General features: G+C 42.8%; 1 protein-coding gene across 2 annotated transcripts in view; it reads right to left on the reverse strand.

Moving 5' to 3' along the window:
• Nucleotides 1-18724, reverse strand: part of LOC108938597 (tyrosine-protein kinase ABL1-like) — a 31353-nt gene extending 12629 nt beyond the window's left edge. The window contains exon 1 of one of the 2 annotated variants that reach the window (XM_018759298.2): nt 16875-18724. In XM_018759298.2, coding sequence (XP_018614814.1) covers nt 16875-17007 — 133 coding nt within the window. In that variant the 5' untranslated portion in view covers nt 17008-18724. Of the gene's footprint in view, nt 1-1305; nt 1925-16874 lie in introns of those variants that run through there. The other variant, XM_018759299.2, reaches the window with a different exon arrangement.
• Nucleotides 18725-25373: the final 6649 nt, after the last annotated feature.

Here is a 25373-nt window from a genome sequence, read left to right on the forward strand (position 1 = left end):
GGGAGAATCAAGTACCAAATTGTAGCTAATGGATGATTTAATGGATCTGGTCTTTTCCAGAGAACACTAAAAGAATGATTTTGAGTGTTGCGCTCTTGACCAAAACATTTAAATGCACAAAGCAATGCAAACACACAACTTTTCCCTCCTCCAGTGACAGCAAAAACAAAGAGATTTGCTCAAAAAAGACAGGTCAAATTTCTGTCTGATACTCTTACTTTGCAGGGGGCCTACCTCTCTGGAACAGTACCAGCAGGTGAAAGTTTACACCCTGGGCAAAGGCTACACAAATGGCTAAATCACGAGTGAAGCCCTCAACACAAGGAACTATGTCTGTACCATGGTACAATGTCATTATCAACCCAATTATGTGAAAAAATTGGGAATAACTAGACTTCAGAGAAACTGAGAACAGTTTAAATATCTACAGGAACTTTAATGTTCAGCAAAATACGTATCTGTCATCTAAAAAGGTCAATATTACCGACTCGAGTTAATACATCTTTGTCATTTAAACACACGCGAGCATGTGCGCGCACACAATTAACCCGATTAATACATTTAGAATTTTGTATGCTTTGTGAATTTATACCGTGCAGTCTCGACATAATTCTTGTACATTTTTAATTCTCATTATTTGGAACACCTCAAATCCAGAACGGCTGCCAAAATTAAAGTAGTTTTTGTCATAGTCCTGCATATGCATACAATAAACATTTGATAATGGCTCAAACAACTTTTCTTACATTGCTTGTATCAAATGTTTCCTAATGTGTCATTACCAATCACTCATTTGCCAGCTGGTCGCTGACTGTGAGCTATGTAGTCTTCCTGCAAGGACAATCTTGTGATTTACACCAAGAGGTCTCAAACCAGTCAGAGATTCCTGAGTACTCCCACATATATTCCCTGAGACAGTATCCATAGCAGCAGAAGATACACACAAAAACAAAGGCACCATCCGGCAAAAGAAACAAACAAAGATATGTGATGCTGAGCACAAGAGAACAAAAGAGGGCAAAACACAACTTAAATGGTTTTGTACTCCTTTTCTCCTTTTGCCATTGCTAACATCTGAGCTTCTGTGAGCCCCTCTTCCTCCCCCCAAAGTGAGCGCGGGAGACAGCGGCCTTGCTGCAGAGCAGCCAACACTTTTCCATTCCAGGAAGCCATCTGCTTGCCTGCCTGCCTGCCTGCCTGCCTGCCTGCGCTCTGCCTCCAGCCTTGAGGAATGCAGAACGCAGCAGCAGTCCTCTCGCGGCGTGCTGTCCCCTCCAGTGTCCCCCCTCACAGGTCTATACTTACCTTCGAAGTAGCAGCTGGAGGACGAGGAGAGCCCCTTCTTAGATTTACACCCTACCAATTTCAGGCAAATCTCCAACATTTTCATTTGCTTTTAGCTCCCCCACTTCCACTTCGAAAGCCAGCTTTTTCCGTTCTGTTTCTTTTGTCCTTCTGATGTCGTATAGCTTTAGAGATATACAGTTGAGGATTACTTCTTTGTGCTTGAAATAGTGTTTTTTTTTTTTTTAAATTAAAAAAGAAAAAGAAACACAAACACAGTAGGACTGTTTTATGTCCTCAAAAGTTTGCCGTTAACTACCACCTCCCCCCTTCATCCACAGGGATGAAAAACTAAGACCCAGCTAGGGGGACGTCTAACGTCGCTGTAATCCACACGGCTCCATTGGAATTTCTTGCTGCAGCGTGCGCCTTGATGGAGAAGTTACCAGATGCTGTTTCCATACAAACGGCTCGTGCACGAATTGAGCCCTTGCCCCAGTTCAGCCATTCGCACTCCGCTCTCAGCGTCTGTGTCCGTTAGCAGGACCGACGCAGGAACGCGCTCACACTCCGCTCTGCCAACAAAGGGCCCCTTTCAGGCACTGGCTGCTTCACTAAATGACATCAGCTGTTAGGATCCACCCACAGAGTCCTCGGCTCCTCACGTCCAAGAGCCAGTACTCGGCTCAAACGGAACTGAACTGCACATGTCCAATACTCAGGACACATGGCACTGAACTCCACATGTGCAATAGTCTGGACTCAGCTCAGTCATTGTCGTACACTCACACCAAGTCCTTGCTCACATCTGTCCATCTATGAAATCTGAAATTTTCAATAAATGATCACAAAAACTTGCCGTAGCCTTTTAATTAAAATCCAAAAATTTGTGGGGTAACAAAAAAAAAAAAAAACCGAATATGCACATAAACCCAGAGGAAAACAAATCACTTATAAAACTTGCATGCAACTTTAAAATAAAATAGACAATATATACTAACCTACTTAAATATGAAACTAAAGGAACAAAATCAGAAGAGAAAAAATGGATCTGACAGAAGGAATGACAACATATCTACCTGAGGCCCTTGCATACTTGTTTGCCAAGAGATTATGAAATAAAATGTATTGAATATGAAGAATGTCAGCAGGAGTGGTCAATGAGACCATGGAGCATCGTATAGTTGAGCTTGTGACTCCAGACTGGCAGGAACCTAGGGTGTTCCACTGCCAAGAGGACTTTCCAGTTAGAAAGTGGAAAAGAAAAAAATGAAAAAAAAAAAATTTTAATATGGTTGCCTGGAGGGTCTGCTGTTTTACTCTAGATTACTGAAGGGAAATGGACAAGATGCCTACCAATACCATCTATGGAGCAGGAATGTGGGAAATCTTGGAAGATGACAATCCTGTTAATAGTCATCTCAGGCATACGCACATTTATCACTATGTCGTGATGTGTCATGACAAAAAGCTGGTGTTACTCTATGCTTTTTTTTTTTTTACACTATTTACCCTGGGCCGCAACAGGAATGGGCATGCTCCTTCTACAAAAGGTAAGGATCAATGTGGAAAGCCCAGAATCAGCTACAGCTGTTAGTGAAAGAGAGAAGAAAGGTCTAATTCTCTCCTCCAGCTACCAGTGGCAAATGGAGAGAGGAGGTGTAAAAGATGTAAAAATCCTTCAAATGGAGGTACATAATTGTGTGATGAACTCATGTGAAATGATTTATTGTATCGGTCTTGCTATGTTAACAGCTGACAAACAATCACTTCAGTTCCCTCTTGTCCCTCAACCCCAAACTCAAATGCTTTGGTTCAACAGAATGGAGGCAAAACAACTGAAAATATGCCTACAAATGAGAGCAAAGGCATATTTCATCTGCGTAATATATTACCATCAGGGCGCTATATGCTCACAGTGGGACTGAACTGTTGCAGCTGGGCTTTACAGGACAATTTAAGCATGGAGGACTTTGATGTGCTGCATTTACGAGTAAAACACTCCATATTTAAATATAATGAAAGCAAGGCCACCCAAAAAATAAAAAAACTTAAGAGTTCTCGACAAAGAACAAGCATGGACAAAAATTAAAAAGCATTTTAGTGACATCACCATACCCATGTGCACATTAACTCAATGTTAACTAGTGATTTTAATTATTTTCACTGAGTTGCTTTCATAGTGAAAAAGTTAACCTGGGGCAGTGCAGGGTGCATCAGCTCTGCTTGGTACCATTTTGACCCTGGGTTGAGACTCTCATCATGGGGAACAAAGTGAAGCATCAGACAAACGGTGCTGAGTTCATACAGACTTTCTCACATACATTAGCTCTACAGTTTCCACAAGAACGTAAACAAAAATGACCGCTTTCTTTGCGACCACAGGGCATAAAACCTTTGTCAATTTTTGCCAAATTAACATTTCACAGACTGAAGCCTTTGAATCAAATGTTGCAAGAGATTTACCATTTCACACCTAGTACTGTAGAGACCTTTGCAGCACTCTTCCACTTTACATTAATACTTCCAGGTAACAAAAACTCTAAATAGTTTTAATTTTACCTTGTGAGATCAAGCAGTTTCTTTGCTGGTTTTATAACCTTGCATGGGCTTGTTCAGAGCCATACTCTAATTGTTGCAAGATATTAAAAATGAATGACAACACACAAGTGTTATGCAATTACTAATGCTAGAAAATTAAATTTTGTTTTTACTGTTACAACTATTCTACTGCCAAGACAAGCAGAATAAGTTTCAAGCAGCAACAGCTCTTGCCCCGAGTGGAAAGATGTTGTCCAACCTCAGTATGAACTCCCCTCTGAAAAGCCTTAACGTTTCGAGAGCAATACCAGTGTGGAAACACCAAGGGGTCAATGCGAGGGTAACTCAAAATTTAAATGGCCCTGTGTGAACATTCTTGTCGGGGATAATACACTGCTTAGCACATGTTGTGATGTTACCGCAAACAGTAATGGGTTTCTTCCCCTCATAGGTGCACTGTAACCGTAGAATCCCAGCTGAGTTGAGTCGGTAAGGTCCAAAATTTCCTTTTCTGTCTCATACTTATCTTGGCATGACTCAAGTTTAACTTATCACATTTCGTAGGGAGAATAAAACGAGCATTTTTCATCACAGCTGTTGAACAGATCACAGAGAGATGATTGTTTACATCACCACTGCGCTACAGATTTTTAAATGGCTTGTTAAACAAATGAGTTTCCTGTCAGAAAGAACAAGGCAACTGCACCGGAACCATAACACAAGATAAATAGAGGGGCGGCGGAATGTTTCGCACCAAGCGTTTCTTGCAAAACGCTATAGAACTGTACTGTGCGGAAACGTACCAGAAGTTCAGAATACAGTTCTGTGGTCCGTTTGGCAAGATTTCTGCCAGCAGCGAATACAAAGCACACAGGACTGGCCCCGTTTCAGGGCTCCACAGAGAGGAAAACACAATGAGCCCCGGGAACATTCCTCACCGACATGCAGGTCACATGATTCCACATCAAATACAAGACACAATTCCATACTTGCAAAATATGCACTCCCCTTACAACCAAGCATTTTAAAACATACTTGAGAAAAAAAAAAGAAAAAAAAAAAAAAGCCAGCCATTTTCCCCAGTTCATAAATAAAAAGGAATCTAGAAATGCCCTCCATTCAACTTTGCCCCCTCAGTTATTCTGACTTGCGGAGACGGAAATGCACCTCTGTTTGAGCTTCTAAGACACCGCAGTGGAAAATGGGTCTTATCTGGCCATCTGACCTTTTTGCAATGGCTCTGCTCACCTGCCAGGACTCCCAGCACCAAGAACTGGAATTCCTATTGAATGTGTCGAAGCAAACAGCACTTCCCAATTTCTCCTCTTGACCATTTTTTTTTAAACCCAGTCAGCCAACTCAGACATTTACAGTATGCCCAGTTCCATCTTTGTTCACACCATCTACTATATCTATGTATTTGTTAATTCTCACTTCTGTAGACAGACACTTGAAACATGTGCCAAACTTTCAGTATTGAAGAAAGAAGCTATGTAACCATATGCATTTTAAAATTCTTCATCTGATGATTACAAAGCGTTGTGTGGCACTTCTCAGAAAGCATCTGCTAAATGAATAAGTGTAAAACATAAATGAAAACTAAAAAAACTCTTCAATTTATGTCAAAAAGAGCTTGATGGTTAAGGCTATGGGATGTTTTAACCACAATGAAGTAGCCATTTACATCACTGGAAGCCATTATGAAACTATGAAAATTTCCACTGTTGATAGAAAAAAAAGTAGCTAAATTCTTTGAATGATTCCAAAAACCCCAGATTCTATTGCTGCATTCATAAATGTATGATTTTCTGCCTATGAGTGTTTGATTTTAACTTTCAACCTGGTTTTTTCTACACTTTTTAAAAGCAGATTGTGGACCTGGGTGTGAAATGATGCATCTGAATTTGAGTGAAACACATGGTCTTGGCAGTATTAATGGGAAGACTGTTTTTCATGAACGCAAACAAAACTAACAGAAATAAAACACTTACTGGTGGTGTTCTAGCATGAACGACAGCTGCACATCACACGTGTTCTGACAACATTGGTGCTCCTGCTGCAAATAGGTTGAAGCATAGCACTATTCACACTTGTAGTGATGAGGAGCGCCCTCATGACCTTTTCGATCCAAAATTTCCACCTGGTCGGACCACCAAAGTTGGAGCAGGCTGTAACAGCGCAAGTGCTACTTTTGTATTAGTTTTGGTTAATGCCATGTAATTGGGAATGGTGGCACAGCGAGTAGCGCTGCTGTCTCACAGCATCTGGGTTCGATCCCCGCTCAGTCTGTGTGGAGTTTGCATGTTCTCCCCGTGTCTGCGTGGGTTTCCTCCGAGTGCTCCGGTTTCCTCCCACTGTCCAAAGACATGCTGTTCAGGTTCACCCATAGTGTGTGAGTGACTGATAATACACAGAGTTCATTGGAAGTCGCTTTGGAGAAAAGTATCTGCTAAATAAATAAATGTAAATTGTTCTCTTTAAGGTGCATTTCAACAACGCGCAACTGCACCAGACCGAAAGCCACTCTGATTCAGTCCTCAAAAAAGAAAGGTGTGAAAAGTAAAGAAACAGCAGCAGTAAGGGGAGACATCTGAAAACAAGTTTCATAAACAAAGCAAGATCCTCTGCCTGCATTCATACAATTGATCTAATTCGGGAAACTGCTGCTGTATTTCTTTGCGATGGATTCTAAGTGAATTCTAAAGGCAAAGGAACACATATATTAGAGTGAGTTTGAGGGGCATAGGCATTAAAGGAATCGACCCAGAAGTCTGAGCAAGTCGTCAAGATGTGTACACAGACCCTTTGGGGATGTCAAGCAGACGTGGGCGGAGCTACAGCGCAGCCCACAGGGAAGGGGCCGAGCTGAGTGGCGGCTGTGGTCACAGCTGGGAGCTGCTTGCTGGGCTAAGTGAAAGCAGCTGCCCCGCTGCACGGCCCTGTTATCAGGCTGTGGACGGGGAGGGAAGGAGGGGGTCGTGCACCCCTTCTCCAGGGGACTGAGCAGACGAGATGAGACGAGCAGCGAGGCGCACGCAACATGAAGTTGCTGTGACAAATAATTTGCATTTGAGCTTGACCTAACCCTCACATACACTTCCAGGGGCTAAAAGTCTTTTCCATTTACAGGCCTCGCATGATCCAAAACTCAAGAAGCTTCAAAACAAATGGCAGATTTGTGTTAGTGAGCACTCACCTTCCTGACCCTGCCTGGTGAGTAAAAATGGGATGGGAACTTTTGGGGTTTACCCTTTCCCCAGCCATGACGTAACCGATCCCCAGCATAGACCACAACGCACACCAGCAGACATATGTTAACTTTTACGCTAAATTAAATGCTAGGTGTGTTCTCTGCTAATTAACCGCAACGCCGCTTTGTACTATATTATGCAGCACGGCCCTCCTTCTGAAAATGCCCACAAAGACTCCAGGAAATGGTAGATGGGCATCCGAAATGATCCCTCTTTATAGAATAATGAAGCCAGGACCGACAAAGCTGTCCTCTGGTTTATCACAGGTCTGAAAATAAAGTATTGACAGCGCTGGCTCTTACTGTGCTCCCGAGTGAGTATTACAACACTTGTCCCAGCTTCCAAGGGCTTACGCAACATACACTCTTTATAACAGTTCACTTTAAATCTTCCCAGCAAAGCAACACTTACATTAACACCTCACAGCTGTTGCTGTTTGGATTTAAATAAACATAAATACACACATTCTTTCACAGATCTCATTTTTAAACTCCCGTTAAAAGTTTTCACAATAAATGCAAACAAGACGTATGAAATAATCCATTTTCCTTGTGTATTTTGGTCCAAAAGCTCCCTTACTAAGTACACAGCACTGATGGACGGAGCAGATTTGACAACAAGTTTGGGCAAACTGTGAAAAACTGCAGTGAATACGAGCTCTGAACGGGAACATTTGTGTGCTGTGAACATGCGGGGGTACAGGCTGTTTCGGAGCGCGGTCACAGAGGGGAGTTGTGGTTCTGCTCTCACTGCGAGCATGTGTCTGCTCGGGAATTGCGAGTGCTGCGGAGAAGAGGTGCGTGGGGGATGGTGCGGTCGATGGGGAAATGAAGAAGGAGCGCAAGGACAGCGAGAAACCCGCAAATTTAAAATGTTGCGATGCAGAGCATCCAGCTTTGGTATTGTTTTTACAGGAGAGCTGATATCTTTTCCCTACGACCCTAGCACAGATGGCGAGAGACAAATTAACAGCTCCTGGTGCCAATATTTACAGTTCTGTAAAGCAGTGGCCTGCAGAGACCTGCTACGAGACAACAAGCTAGCAGAAATGCGACAGGTGCTATTAGATCATGCACCACTGCAACAACTACGCCTCTTTTGGGATGCCAACCTTGGTAGACAGCGAGCTACAAAGAAACATCTAATATTGTATCTACGGCTGCCCACAGAAGGCTGGGTCGTTCAACAAAAGGTTAAATGGGTCATGGTGTGTCGTTCTAAGAGCATCCAAGCTCATCAGCAGTACCCAAAAGCTTGTATTAGCTCTTTTGAGTGTGCATACCCTTTCCATTTTACGCACATTAGTGCATTTCTCTCACTCCTCTTACCCCACCTTCCCATTCTCTCCTCACCATCTCCAACCCCACACCTTCCCCCATTGTCCGTCTTCTCTGCAGAAGAGCTCGCAGTAATCCCTTGCTAAAACTCTTCTTTTCCAGATCTTGCACTTTTACCCACACCTCACCGCTTCCAGTAAAATGCGAGTAAGACCCAAGTCCAGGTCAGTCTAATACGGTGACGGGTTCTTCAGCAGCACAAATATCTCAAATTCCATCCAGGGTGTTGGCACTTCTAGGCTAATGAACTGCACTGCTTCACCTCTGCGTAGTGGACTACAGGTCCAGAATTAAAACCCCACAGTTCTGGAGTTCTGCTTCCTATGTGGTAGAATGATCGCCATCTCTCACTCAAAGGTTCTCTCTGGTTTTACATTACATCAATTATCACAAATACCTTTGCATTTTCTATCAATTTTATATTCTGCTCCTAATTACACATTACTGTTAATCTTTACTGTTTTAATTTTTTTTTATTCTATATCCAGCTACCCATGTAATGTATGCTGTTAAAGTGACATCAGAAAAATTTCAAGAATTTTATTTTTTCATATTATTTTGGTGTAATGCACTTTTGTTTTCATTGAGTTGTATGTCACTTTGCAGAAAAGTGTCTCCTAAAAGAATGAATGTAAATTGTGGATATGAGTGAGGTCTGGAAACAGAAGGTAGTGCAATGGTCTGAGCATCACCTTCCACTTAAAGGGTTCCTTGCTCCTGCTACAGTTTTCTTAACTCACTTAACCTGAATTACTCCAGTAAATATTACCCAGGTATACAAATGGGTAAATAAGTATACAATTGATCTGGGAAAATAAGAATACAATCTACTATTGTAAGTGGCCTTAACAAAAACCAAAAAAAAAAAAAAAAAAAAAATCATTCTCCTTTTTTCAGAATTAAACTTAGGAAGCTGCTGATCATCACTGTGACCCTTACTAACTGGAACACACATCACTCCTTTACATAGTCATACTGCAAGTCCTTCTAGATCATCAAGAATATGAAAAACAATGTAAACTTCCGTTCATTAAGTGTAAGAATGTATATAAGTCATGAGTAGGTATGTTCCTCGAAACACAACCCCATAAAAGTTACTGTCATGTACTCGTAAGTATAAGAGCAGATGAGGAGAAATCACAGATCAGACTGTTCATCATTCATCTCTCCATCCAATTCTAAAAGACACAATATTTACTAAGCTAAAATGCTCCTGCTTCCACTGCAGCCAGCCTTAACTGTGCAAATGCTCTCATTTCCAGGTATTGTAGAGTCCCATGCCTGGGGCTCCTGTGAACAACTGGAGGTGCAGTGGCAGCTCTATGCTGTTTACGCCACATCAGGGGACACACATCCTGCTGGCCTCACAGGTGATACTATAAATAAACCCCACCACATCTGCTCTTTTGATGGAGAAAAAGCTGCCAGGGCCACTGTAATCCAAATAACATATACAGTGACATATGTAATTTAAATAATCGCCAGCCTTTGGCTCTGAAGGTGGCGGATCCAAATCCTGCCTTCTGCTCTAGTACTCCTGAGCAAGGTACTTACCCTAAGTTGCTCCAGTAAAATTACCCAGCTGAATAAATAATTGTAGGCAGCTTGACATTATAAGCCACCTTGGAGAGAAGCTTAGGCTAAATGTATAAAAGCAAAAGTAATAAATATGTACTGGCTGTTGCCTCCATTCCAATATGCTAATAAACTTGTCTTCCAAACGAAATGTATACAAAACTGGTATCTGGGACATGTTATTTAATGTAAAACATAACTCATCGAGGTCAGGGGGTGTGGACTTCTCTAAAATGAAATAAAACACCTTGAGTGTCTTCACTTTCTGCAATGCCCACCATATTTCAGAAACCTGTAAATACTGAGGCATGGCCGTTTCTGGACAGGAGAGAGCTATACAGTAAAATTCCATGCTGGGAAAGCATGGTTCTAGGTTCCAGCTAACAAAATATATGTTGTACTTAAATTGGTTATATATTAGATAAAATCTGCATGTACCGTATTCATTCGGATTGTAATAATCTGATAGTTATTTTGTAAACTTGACAGCAACTGACATAAGTGACTTGGACAAATGCATCAGATAAAAAAAACAATCACTTTAATAAATAAGAAAATGTGCAACACTTGAGAACATTTTTGGGCCACCATACACAGTTATAGCAATCTGTCTCACAGTGGGAAAGCAAAACAAGCAGTATCAACCTGGCAGCAGTTATGTCTTCATGCTGATTTCACCCCTCAAATTTGGTGCTTCTCACAAAATTCCCCACAAGCAGTGATTTTCCTACCCTGAGCTCATAATGCAGCAGATCTCTACTGCCACCTACAACAAGAGCAGCAATTTCCACAGCTGCCCAACCAGAGCAGTGCGCAACCACTGCATGGTGTCACTGCAGAACTCCACATGATTACAATAAGATATACAATATCAGAGACTATCATTAGACTATCCATAAAGAACATTCACTGTGGCGTACAGTGCTAGGAACATGCACAGGGCAGAGTCTGGAGATCAGTGTTATTCTGAACATATAAAAGTGCAAGAAGCTGACAATTATGTGACATCTTCAGGGTGATTTCTGCTTTAGGCTCAAAAACACTGCACAGTCAAAAATATATGTGTGTGTATGTATGTGTGTATATATCACACTGAAAATATGTATGTTTTTGTGCTAAATTTACATTTATTCATTTAGCAAACACCTTTGTCCAAAGCAAAATACATCTCCGAGAACAATTTAAAAAAAGGACATTACATCAACAGCTCATCACCCACGCACAATCTGTTGTACAGTTTGGCTTTTAAAGTAAGGTTAAATACATACTTATTCAATGAAGATTCTTTTTACATGTACACGTACTGATTCAGGAGATGCTTTTCTCCAAAGCGATGTTCCTCAGAGTAAACTAAGGGGTATTTTATGACAGATGAAAAGACACAGAAAGGCGTGTACCTCTTTCGTTACGTACGCAAAGTGATTGTAGAAACAGTTATTTGTGTAATAGCACTGTTATTGGCAGCACACTGTAAAGATTCATCATAATAGCGTCTCAAAAAAACTTGAAAATGCTTTTAAGGAAACGAGTCAAGCTAGGTGCAACGCTTTACTCACTTCTTTTGGTTACATCTGTTAATGTTAATCTGTTTCCAAAATTCCAACCAGATACGTGAGAGCAAGTTAACCGTAATCTGTGGTGATAAACACCGTTTCCTATTTATAGCTAATTTCTCTGCATCAGCGTCAGTCTTAATTTTTTCCCACTACTGCTGTTCTCGTAAGTTGATGTAAATACACAGAAATGGAAGGCCGCCACCACCCCCCACAATCGCTTCAATCCAGTGACCGTGTCACGTGTGACATGTAAGGTACACGCATGACTACTAGGAATCAAATTATGTGCATGGCAATGCAAAATGACTCCGTATGGCTGCCCATCTTGTCCGTGCAACCAAGAAAAAAAACCTGCATGCATGGTGCTACAGAATGTTTTATAGAGCTGTTGCATGTGAGGCAAAATATTAGCCCTCAATCAGCATGTGACATCAGATCCCCAGGAAACACTTTTTTTAGAAAAGCAATTAAAAAGATTTTGGCAAAAAAAGCAGCATCATCAACTTTGCACAACTGCTCAAAGGCTTCAGTACTTTCCACATTACTGCTCTCCATCCCAAGAGCAAGCTGACAGGACCCAGAAGTTGAAAACAGAAGGGGTCCTTCTTCCTGTTTTAGCTGGAGAGGAACTATGAGATCAGAATGAAGCTGAACATTCCTCCTGGAGCTGTGGAGTCTATCGTGAAAAGTATAGATGACCAGAGAAAAAGTACCACAGCAGAACATGATGGTACCCTCAGCGCGTGGCGCGTGTCCTTTCAAAAGCTTTATAGCCTTGTGTCCCGTAGCAACCAGGGATTGGTGAAGACACATGCAGAAGACACAGCAGTGTTGTGGAGTCTAAAGGTGCTACAAGAGCCACCATGGAGAAACAAGAGCCCAATGCATGAAGCTGCTGAGTCCCGAGTTCTCCGCTATTAACATGCCGACGACACTGGAACCAGCTTTTGCCAAGATTTTTGTAGTGTCAAATTTTTATAATTTTGCATTTTTACCTTTTGTTTTAAAAATTCACAGGAAAAGTGGCACATTATTTAGCACTGATATGGCAGCTGGGCTATTACAGGCCGGGCAGGGGACGGCAAAGAAAACAGGTTATTGTTCAAAGTGGCATCACTGAGGTAATAAATACCTGTCCTTCTGTGCCAGAATAACCTGGTGGCATAGGTGTTTTAGGGCAGTCCTGGTTCCATGAACAGGTCCTGATTAAACATACTACGGGTCGTCTGTATTGCAAAAGGCCATCACCTTAGAATATGGTTCTATGGTCCCAGTTCAAATTCCACTTCGGCTTTTGTACCCTTGATTAATGCACTTACCTCGAACTGATACAGTAAAAATACCCTGCCGTTGTCCAACACTAAAATGCTTTGAACCAAAATGTCAGATAAATGTAAATAACACAGAAGGCTACTGCTCACTATGGATCTCTGCACAGAAAGAGTAATCTATTGCAGATTCAGTTATTCTGAGGATTCAATAGCAGGCAAGGTGATATACTATGCAAAAAACTGATCCACTTGAAACCCCAATTGATTCCTTTAGCACCAGCTAAAAACTACTTATGTAGCTTTAGAAAAAAACAAAAGAACTGGGGGACTCATGCATCGTGTGCTAGTTTTAATTCCAACCTGATGCAGAATTAGTTATGATCTGCTTATATGGATGTCAGATGAAAACTAAAATGTTCCGAAGTCTAAGAAACAGGCTTCTTGAATTAAAAATAATTTGCTGATGTGCCCTCTGTAATCCTACAAGATAATTTCACCTTGTCAGTACCTTCACACTGTGGTACTGTCTGCCCATCATGTGACCTCAAGTATTCCACCAAGAATTAAGAGACTGACTTGCACAGCTAATTTGAGCAAGTGGTGCAGAAAGTTCAGGTTCGCAGGTAACACAAATATGTTGCTCCCGTCCAGCCTACACTCAAGTACATAGACTATTCTACTCTCGGTGAATAATTAGAACAACATTGGTGCAAACCGGAACCCTGGGCATGCTTTCTATCCAGCCTCTCCCACTGCATCTGGAGTGCTATGATAGATCCTTCAGTTTTTACCAAACATTTTACAACTTTTTCTATCTTGCAGGCTGTGCAGCATTACGGCACTGCAGCAACTGATTTGGTCTAATAAATAGTTTAAAGCCACCCTATTCCACTCTCTAATGTACTGTCCATAGTTCATCCACAATAAGTTAGTGTTAACAACTGATCTAAATGAAATCTGTATTATTATGGTATCATTTACAAAGCAGCCATAACAGAAAGGATGAAAGATACAAATTACTATGTAAGTTTTTTAAGTTTCAATTAAAGATGAAAATCTGCCAGGTGATGTTAGTATCTGTGTAGAAATGAGAAACTTTTAAAGACCACAATTACCCTCCACGAGGTACACCTCAAATTTAACCAGCACAATGAGTCAGGCAGATGAACCTGTAATGACAGGAAGAAAAGATGTGTATTATATAGCCAGAAGGCTCTTGCTGACTGCTAGGTGAAAGACTGCTTGTTCCAGATCATTCTGCTCATGCTATGAAGAGCTTTTGTCAAGTTGAAATCAATCACTAAAGTATAATGCCTGAAAAAATTTGAGCTTTTCTGTCCATTTTGTAGAAGTGATCAGATTACGTTTTCCAGTGATTCAAATTAGCACTTAATATGCAACTTTCATATGCGCAGAAAATAAATTATGGCACATCTGTTAAGATAAATGACTTCCTCAGGGTAGAAAAGGTAAGTAAATTGTACAGTAAATAAATTACCCACAGGTGTTTTTCCATTACCATCAGTTATTTGTTCAAAAACAGCTGTCACCATCACTGTAACGTGACATCTCCCAGGAAACAGTGCTTCACAGTGTGTTGAACTTAAATAAACCTAGGACTGCCTAGCAGTGTCTTTTTTTTAACTGTATAATGAATTTAATATTGATAATAGGCAAGACATTTAGCCATTAACCTTTGTTACCAAAAAGCAAGAATTATAGTGATCATTAAGCACTTTAAAAACAAGAACTTTACACATTTTGTGACAAGTAACATTTCTGACAGTCTTTTAAAAAGTCATATTTCAGACTGTGACCACTTGTAAGAATGCCACAGCCAAGGTAACCCTTTGCAAGCTGACTGCTCCTCCTTGGGTCTCATTCTTCTTAACTGTTTTGCTGCATTTGTTTCCTCTGTTGGAACACAAGAATCATCATTAAAATGGCCTGAATCTTACCAACGAGGCAGACGTAACCAAGTGGTCTGGCGCAACTGTCTGCCCTTCACCATCTCAGTGCAGACAATGTACAAGTAATCCTCCCTTTTACCTCAAACATTACAGACACACACATAGGCATTACAGAGGTCTCTCTGACATTTCCCACTCAATGAATGATCACCTACAATTCAACTTCTCTAAGACTGAAATGCTCCACCTCAGTGCTGTCCTTCCAACTAGTGAGAAATCTGATTGGACAACTCGCTTATCTCATCCATTTTGTTAACTCTAAGCCTACGAATAAAACTGGACGAGGGTTTCTGCACCCCATAGCATGACACTGTCATAATCCGATCTTGGAGGCAACTCCTCCACATTATCCTTAAAACCCACCCGTACCTCTCACCACACTCTACCCAACTTCTAGTGCACATTGTGGTAATATCTAATTTTGACAACTGCAGCTCCCTCCCAATTAAGTTTACACCCCCTGCCACTAAGCCTCGACAGCTGGCAAAAAAATATTGTGGTGTGATCTGTGTTCATCCTGCCAAAGCATTCCCATGTGTCTTCACACCTTCTTTATGTTCACTGGCTTGCTGTTGCTGCCCATAGAAAGTTTAACACTGGTTACAGCCAACAAAACAGTCAGCACCTCCACACCTAGACCTGATCAAGCTCTATACCCTCTACAGGATCACTGCACTCCCTCCACTTCTGGACACTTGCTAGTCCCACTCATGAGGACTCAAACTAAAAGCCTACCTGTTTTCAATCCTGCTACGATGTGGTGTCCTCCAGACCTGCTAAAACCTTCCTAGAACTCAAATAACGTTTCAAATCCCACCTGTTTTGAAGCGATTTCTCTACTAATCTCCCGACAGCTTCCTGAACTAGTCTATTATCATCTGTTTCTATGTATTTCCTATTCATATACTACTTCTACAGGTAGCTATATGAGTAATGTGTGGCAGTCAAATAGTGGTATCAGCAAACAAGCTGTGCTTTTACAATTGTGTATATTTCTAAAACTCCACCTGTTGTTGAAGTTACTTTTTTTTTTTTTTTATACTTTCAGTTAAGCATTGCTTTGGTGAAATCTATCAAGCAAATAAATGTAAACCCAACTTTGTGCCACAAGTCTCACTAAAGAACTGCAAGTGAGGAAGGGCAGGTGTGTGGAAACTAATTTGTACCATTTCATCTTTCTTTTAAAGCAGAACTATTAAAATGTGCAAATGAAGTCCACTACTGAAACAGAAAGTAACTTTCTTCCTTGCTACATTTACACAACTCTCTCTACAGATATCATAAAAAGCTTATTTCTCTGCCACAAAGACAGGAATCAATCAATTCCATATGGGTTACGATATTCTAGCCTCCACTATAAACCTCTGCAATTTATCCAGCACCCATATTTACATTTATTTATTTAGCAGACGCTTTTCTGCAAAGCAACTTCCAATAAACTATGCAGTGTTATCAGCCCACATACCTTATTCACCACAGTGACTTACACTGCTAGACACACTACTTACACTGGGTCACTCATCCATACATCACTGGAACACACTCTCTCTGTCACTCACACACTATGGGTGAACCTGAAGAGCATGTCTTTGGACTGTAGGAGGAAACCAGAGCACCCGGAGGAAACCCACACAGACACGGGAGAACATGCAAACTCCACACAGACTGAGTGGGGATCAAACCCACGTCCTCTTGCACCACCCAGCCGCTGTGAGAGAGCAGCGCTACTTGCTTGTTTCATTGTGTCGCCCATATATTTATGTTAAAAAAAAAAAAAAAAAAAAAAAAAAAAAAAATTCTGTTCCAAACTTCATCCAAATCAGACATACTTCTTCAAAGTCTTGAAAAGGCTCTCAGCTTGAAGGATGTTTGCAACTTAACTTGCTCAACCGTGGTATCCACAGAAACGTAGGACTTGGACATACACGTTGAGAAGCCATGGAGGAACTGATGAGTAAACGCTACTCACCGAAAACCGACAGGCTACGGTTTTATACTGCCAACATATGAGAAAATGGAGTGGAGTCTTTGTACAACTGTTTGATGCTGGGTGCGAGGAAGAATAGAAAAAGAAGGCAGTCAGTCCTACCGTGCTCAACAAACACGTTGCAGTGAGATGGTCCATGCCGAGGAGACTCCTTCTTCCCCCCCTTGATGAAGTGCAGCGCCGGCAGGCTCGGTCTCCTTTGGTCACCCACAAACTTCCCCGGCTGCTGCCCCATAAAGACAGGAGGCCGGCTTGCAGCTCAAAACAGGGGAAGCTTGGGGCAAAAGTCGTGGGCCAGGTCTCAATCCCAGCAGAAGAATCACTAAAGCACGTTGTCGTCCAGTCAGTGTTCGCTTTAAGGTTTGTGATGTCCAGAGGTGACAATGGGCTGGTCTCTTGGGAAAAAGACTTATTTACCATCCATTACCTGTTCTCGTGTAGTTGAAGGCACCGTTTTGTTTTTTTCCCCCATAGAAAGCAGAGAAAAGCTGTGTGTAGTGGACTGCAGTGTGTCAGGAGGTAGAAAACACAGATGCACCTGGGTAGCGTCAAGTTCCTTATGAGTAGATATATCAGGCTACGACATAAACAAACCCATGCTGTATTGCGACGTATGCTTTTCTGGAATTCGGATTTTATATTGCTAAAACCTTAAGAAAGAAATCAGGAGACATTCGTCAGGCTACTGGACAAAAAGCATTTTTATCAGTATGCATGCAGCGCCTCTGACTGACACACAAAGAAGTACGAATCAAAGCAAAAGGCACTTTTTCAGCGGCTGAAGAGAGGCACTTGAGGGACATATTCATCAAGAGAAACGCAGCGGTCAGCGTACATATATGATATAATACGCCAAGAGTGGAAGAACTAGGACACGACCCTTGGAAGGGCTTAACGGTGTCGCTCAGCCTTGGGGCCACAGAAGAAAGCTCACGATGTGCCTTTTTTTTTTTTCTTTTTTTTTTTTACACAGGCAGGAGCAGGCGGAAGGAGGCACTTTTCCGACGCAGGCAGTATTATTTAGTCAATCTTTAAGAGCTCTTTGAAGAAGCCAGTGCAGATGCGCTCACTGCACAAGTCACAGCCGTGCATCGGACAGAGTGAGAGTGGAACACGCAGCTGGGGACATCTGCCTGGGCACACTGCGACAGTCCTCCCCCCCCCCCGACACACACATACTTTCTCTTTTTTTCACATTATTAGAGCTGCTTACGAAACGTCCGTGTTGTCATTAACTAACCAGTCATTCATGATGAGGACAGCGAGACGGACGAATGCAAATGTCACACACGCAGTTACTGAGCCTGAGGTCCAGGGAGCCTAAGCCGCGGCGCGCGCGCCCCAGCAGCGCGAGCTCACTCACTGACTGACGCTGACCGATACTGACAGACAGAGCGACTGTGTGTGTGTGTCTACTGACACAAACTCTGGACTCGAGTCGTTTCCCTAAACCAACCAACAGAGCAGCTCGGTCACCAAGAAGAAGCAGCACAACCAACGACGTCGACGGTCACGAACTAACTGTGTGTTGCAACAACCACCACCACCAGGCAGCACCACCACGACCAAGTGCCAGTCACTGGAAAGAGACGGTAGCTTAGGTAGCAGTGCCTCGCGCATCACACACTAGTGTTCGTTAGTTCCCAACATCTTAAGAAAGAAAATAAGGTATTATGCAGTGGAGTCCCGCCGCAGCAGCTGGGCATTGCAGCTCCTCGACTTCCTCATGTGTAGTAACTCTGCGTCCCAACGCTCTGCCCCGCTTCGCTCGTCCCTCCACCGCCGCTTTCGCAGGTTCCCTACAAGCGAGAAACCTCGGTCGCTATGTTGTTTTACTTCGCCTCCGAATTGCCCGACCTGTTGAAGAGACGAGCGCTGAAAGCTCGGTCAGACCCCCGTGCGGCTCCGACCACCATATTCCCGTTCGTGGAGCGCTGGGAGCCGCGCGTGTGACGTCACGGCGTGCGTTTCCCCGCATGCGCGCTGGCACTCGCTATAAGCGTTTAGTTCCCGAAAGTTGTTGAACATATCACGCAGGACAAAATTCCATAGCAAATTTAATATGCAAAAGTAAAATGATGCATTTTAACAAAGTAATTACTTTTCTAAAAGATAAAAATTTAAGGGAAGGTAAATTCTAGTGTGTTTTTCAGTTTTAATTCATGACAGCAAAACGTAGTTATACCGAAGTGTTACCTCAGCAGGTTATTTTGCACTCTATATAGTATATACTAATACTATTACATTATAGGTATGTTTTTACATAAACATACCTGTAATGTTTTTTTCCTTTGCATTACACTGTACCGTAGTGCCCATTGCATGCAGTGGAACACAGTGACCCCCAGAATCATGCCAACAGTTCACCTTGTGCCTATTTACATTTTACATTTTCATTCATGAATGTAAATGTAAACATTTACATTTATTATTAACAAACCTTTGTTTATTCACAGAGGTCATGTGTTTGATGGCGACCAGGCCCTGGTCCCGCTGAAGGCACCACTACTGCATGTCCTTCCTGGCAGGCTGTGTCCCATCAGCCTGTCACCTTTGTCACTCTAAACTCTCAGGATCCTGCTTGTGGTCACTGCCCGCAACGAGACACGCACCACCACTACCACTCCGACTCTATTCCTTGAGCTTGAAATTGAAAGTGGCTTCATTGTTATTTCAACCATATACAGCTGGTACAGTATATAGTGAAATGAAACAATGCTCCTCCAGGACCATGGTGCTACATAGAAAGGAACGCAAAACTACCTACACACAACAAAAAACAATAAACACAGTAAAAAAACAGAAGATATTACAATATAATAATAAACACTATAGACAGAAACACACTAATTAGCAGCAAAAAATACAGTTGGTCAGTGCAGTAGAAGAGCCGTGCAAAAAATTGCAAAGGGAGTGGAATGGTGTTCAGTGGAGTGTGTGTGTGTGTGTGTGTGTGTGTGCGCACGCATCGTGAGGGCCCAATGCTTCGCTACCTTTTGCCAGGTGGCAAGAGGGTGAAGAGTTTGTGTGAGGGGTGCGTGGGGTCATCTGCAATGCAGGTGGCTTTGCGGATGCGGCGTGTGATGTAAATGTCTGTGATGGAGGGAAGAGAGACCCCGATGATCTTCTCAGCTGTCCTCACTATCTGCAGGGTCTTGTGATCCGAAACGGTGCAATTTCCAAACCAGGCAGATGCAGCTGCACAGGATGCTCTCGATAGTCCCTCTGTAGAATGTGGTGAGATGGAGGTGGGAGGTGGGCTTTCCTTAACTTTCACAGACAGTAGAGACACGGCTGGGCTTTCTTGGCTATGGAGTTGGTGTTGAGGGACCAGGTGAGGTTCTCCACCAGGTGAATACCTAGAAATTTGATGCTGTTGACTATCTCCATGGAAGAGCAGTCGATGCTCAGTGGAGAGTGGTTGCTTCATGCTCTTCTGAAGTCAACAACCATCTCTTTTGTTTTGTCCACGTTCAGGGACAGGTTGTTGGCTCTGCATCAGTCCGTTAGCCGCTGCACCTCCTCTCTGTATGCTGACTCGTCGTTTATGCTGATCAGACCCACCATGGTCAAGTCGTCGGCAAACCTGATGAATATGGTTCGAGCTGTGCATTGCTGTACAGTCGTGAGTCGGCAGAGTGAACAAGCAGTGGACTGAGCACACAGCCCTGGAGGGCTCCGGTGCTCAGTGTGGTGGTGCTGGAGATGCTGCTCCTGATCCGGACTGACTGAGGTCTCTCAGTCAGGAAGTGTAGGATCCAGTTGCAGAGAGAGGTGTTCAGGCCTTAGGCTCAGCTTTCCAATCAGGTGCTGAGGACTGATTGTACTGAATGCTGAACCAAAGTCTTTGAACGGCATTTGAACGTTGGTGTCCTATTTGTCCAGGTGCGTGAGGGCCAGATGGAGGGTGGTGGTGATGGCGTCGTCATTGAGAAATTTGGACGGTACGCGAACCACAGGGAGTCCATTGAGGGGGCAGCAGGGTCTTACTGTGGCTCATGACACTCCTCTCAAAGCACTTCATTACGATGGATGTGAATGCAAAGGAACGGTAGTCATTGAGGAAGGACACAGGAGACTTCTTCGTCACGGGGACGATGGTGGTGGCCTTGAAGCACGTTGGAACGATGACGCTACTCGGGGAGATGTTTAAGATGTGAATGAGAACATCTGCCAGCTGGTCTGCACATCCTCTGAGCATTCTGCCAGGAATGTTGTCTGGTCCAGCAGCCTTCCATGAGTTCACTCTGCATAGAATTTTCCTCACATTAACCGTGGTAAGACGTAGCACTTGGTTGTTGGGAAGAAGGGTGGTCTTCCTCGCCGTCACATCATTCTTCACCTCAAACCGAGCATAGTCGTTCAGCGCATTTGGAAGGGCGGCATCACTGTCACAGGCAGGTGGTGATATCCTGTGGTTGGTGATGGCCTGGATGGCCTTCAACATGCATTGCGTGTCACCGCTATTCTTGAAGTGATTGTGGATTCTTTGGCCGTGTGCGATCTTTGCCTCTTCAATGGCCAGGGACAGTTTGACATTCCCTGTTTTGAGGGCCGCCTTGTCACCTGCTCTGAAGGCTGAGTCTTGGGTCCTCAGCAGTGCACGCAGCTTCACGGTCATCTATGGCTTCTGGTTGGGGGATGTGATGATGGTCTTGGAGACAGTGACATCATCGATGAACTTGCTGATGTAGCTGGTCACTGATGCCGTGTATTCCTCCAAGTTGGTGGAGTCGCCATTGGTTGCAGTCTCCGGGAACATGTGCCAGTCAGTGTGTTCTAAACAGTCCTGAAGAGCAGAGATGGCTCCTGCCGGCCAGGTTTTCACCTACTTCAGAACCGGTTTGACGCGTCTGACGAGCGGTCTCTATGCTGGGAATAGCATAACAGAGATGTGGTCTGAATAGCCGAGGTGGAAGCGGGGCTCCGCATGGTACACGCCGGGGATGTTTGTGTAAACAAGATGCAGCGCGTTCGCCCCTCTTGTTGCAAAGTCTACATGCTGGTGGAATTTAGGGAGCACTGACTTGAGATCCGCATGGTTGAAGTCTCCGGTGACAATAAACACTCCGTCAGGGTGTGCATCCTGCAGTTTGCTAATAGCACCATACAGCTCACAGAGCACCTCCTTAGCATTAGCGCTACCATGTCTTCATCGCAATCCAGGTTATGATCAAGAAGCTATTCCTCACCTATTTTATTCTCCATCTACTCCCCGTACCTGTCTCTAAAGTGCCCTGCTTGATAAACCTTTATGCAGCCACTCGTATGATGTACATTGATTCATATGGTAGAAAGAAACAAACTAACTGTACTTTAGAATCATGCATGTGCATCTAAGTCTCCCTTTCTGGTGATGTAATGCACATATTTTATTTGCTGTGAGATGTACGTCTGCTCATGAATGAATATACTCTATTCCAGTACTCTTTCTTTTCTCTAGCTTTCAAAGGGTTGAAGAGGACGTTAAATCAGCTTTGCATGAAGATCAGTAGATACCAAACCAAAACTGATGTCTTTATACAACTGTAGACTCATGAAGCATGATATGGCATTGAGTGGAATCCAACTCATAGGGGCCCCTCATGTGGTTTTCTACATAAGAGAAGGAACGGAGGCGGTTTGTTATCGCCTTCTTCTGTTCAAGTCCGCAAGGTGCAAAATGCACAGAGACAGAACATACAAACTCCACACACCTAGAGTGAGATTCAAACCCACTCCCACCCACAGCAGCTCAGGACCTGTGAAGTGCTAACTTTACCTGCTGCACCACAAATTAGTCAAATGTTAGGTTATATTAAGTGTGACGTTTATGATCTCTGATACTGAAGACAGTATTTTTTGCTTCTATGCTAAATGTATTTTTATTTTGTATTTCTTGTTTCCTGTTATTCAAATGTTCTCATGCTGAATGATTCACTTTGTAGTTGTTAGGATAAAAATCAGATATGCAAAGCTTCTTTGCATTTATTCTGTATAAATGGGTTTAGATGTTTAGAGCATCTAACAGTTGAAGTGGAATCATAGCTATTGAAGACATATGATTTGATCTTATACGGACATTAAACATGTAAATCAAACTAATGTTCACTCAGAAAAAGGAACATTTGTAGAAAAAACTGTGATTAGGGCAGAAATCTTTAGACCAGAGGGTATTTTTCTCTTGCAGATGGATCTTGCTCATGCATAAGATTTGTATTATTATTACTATTGTTGTGATGTGATTATGAAATAATAATTGCATCAACATTAGGTTTTGTTACTTTCATTACATTCATGAATTCATGTGATACTGAAAAGCCTCTTTGTAAATTAACATACATCCATTATTAATCACCACTTGTTCACAACAGGGTCACAGTGGTCTGGAGCATGAGGCAGGGTACACACGCTGGCTGAAATGAAAGTCTGTTGCAGGGAGACACACACACATACACACACTTAGAGTCACCAGTTCAGTTGTAAAGCAGATCTTTGTGCTGTGGGAGGAAACCAGAGCACCGAGAGGAAACCGATGCAAACGTAACGAAACGGGGATTCCCTTAACTAAACTCCACACAGACTGCACTTCATTCAAACCCAAACCCAGAAGCTGTGAGGAACTTGCACTACCTGCTGTGGAACCACACACACACACATTTTCAGAACCGCTTGTCCCATACAGGGTCACGGGGAACCAGAGCCTAACCCGGCAACTCAGGGCGCAAGGCTGGAGGGGGAGGGGACACACCCAGGACGGGACGCCAGTCCGTCGCAAGGCACCCCAAGCGGGACTCGAACCCCAGACCCACCGGAGAGCAGGACTGTGGTCCAACCCACTGCGCCACCGCACCCCCGCTGTGGAACCATGGATTCCTTAAATCAGCATGACTCTGTTAATTAATAGTAAATGTACTAGAATCGGGGGGTGCGGTGGTGCCCGCTGTTTGGTGGGTCTGGGGTTCGAGTCCTGCTTGGGTTGCCCTGTGATGGACTGGCGTCCCGTCCTGTGCGTGTGTCCCCTCAGCCTTGTGCTCTGCCGAGTTGGGCTCCAGATCACTGTGGCCCTGCTTGGGACAAGCGGTTGCAGACATTGTGTGTGTGTGTGTGTGTTGGTTCTAGAATTTTAGCACGCAACAGTACGTGTTTGCTTTTACCTTCAATAAACGGAGGGTTATAAGAAATCAGCGCTTAACCAGGGTCTGAGCACCACAGCCAGCGCAGCCAGTGAAGCGCTGTACAGGTGCTCGTGGACGCGGATCTTGCGCCACCTGCTGGAGACAAATTGAATGTTAACTGGTGCGCGAAGAGCTCAGGGAGCCGAGCGGCTGCGGTACCGCGGTAAAAAGTAGGTACAGAGTGCGATGGAAAGCTCGTCTCAAAAATCACTTTGACATTCGCATGCATACGTGTGCAGTCCAACTTAAAGTTCGTGCTTAATCGTACCGAACACTTAGTTTATTGTTTATTGTGCACTGGAACTTCTGAAAGGTCCTGCTTGTTCAGTTTACTTTAGTTCGAAACACTAGTCGAGTCTTAACTAGACAACATAAAAAATGTGTGTCTAAGAACGAATTGTATTAGTTATAAAATCTTTGCTGTTGTAAATACACACACGGGATGTTGTTCGTTGCAGTTTAAAAGATTACAAAGTTACCAGCGGTGGCCTTTGAACACAGAGCTAAATATAAACTGCTGGGCCGGTTTGCGCACATGATGATACAGTGAGTGAAAACTTCCACAATGAAAAACAACAGGTGAAAAAGCAACTTTTCTGTATTACCTGCCTTAGAAATGTTTTGGAGCAAATGCGACAAAAAATGCATGCATGACCACATGCTAATTAATCTCCTCTTTTATTCAGAATACAAGGTGAAAATACAGTTATTTACATCTGCATACATAGTATTCATAATATATATAATACCAAAGTCTTGTAATTAAACTTTTACATACATGTACAGAGATAAAGTGACTATTTGTGGAAGTAAAGCACAATTTAAAATCATATTTACATCATTCATATATACTTTTATTTACATTTTTGTCTGAATTTTGTTATTCCTTCTGGCTAATAGTAATGAAACGTAAACCCATTTTACTAATTTTTTCCAAAAAACTTTTCACGCTTATGGCACCCAGTCTTCAAGCAAGAATGAATTTGCATGCAAACACAAAGACTGAGACTTTCTCTGCATTTCAATTACAGTTCAAGAGAATCATACAAATGGGAAAAAAAAAAAAAAAACATTTCCATATATTGTATGTTTACTATTAAACCACAATTTTCTTATGCACCGGAATTAACATAAATAGAATTCGTCAAAAATTGTAAAAGTGGAAACTTTCTAAACAAAAAACAGACTACAAAGTGTCTTGTCTGCATTAACAATGTTCAAACAGTGCTCCTGCGATTACTTTAAAATATATCTTTATATAAGGTATTGATGGGGTTATATTTGCCTTTATATTCAGGACTATATTCAAGATATTTAAACATATTCACAAATCAGGAATACAGCTAATGCTGGGTACATTAAGTAATCGTGACACACTAATACCATAGTGGCATAGTATCCGCTGCCACTTTTGAGCCCTATCCTCTGTTAAATCGTACATTAC

Source organism: Scleropages formosus, chromosome 17, assembly GCF_900964775.1.
Source record: "Scleropages formosus chromosome 17, fSclFor1.1, whole genome shotgun sequence".
Taxonomy (NCBI): Eukaryota; Metazoa; Chordata; class Actinopteri; order Osteoglossiformes; family Osteoglossidae; genus Scleropages; species Scleropages formosus.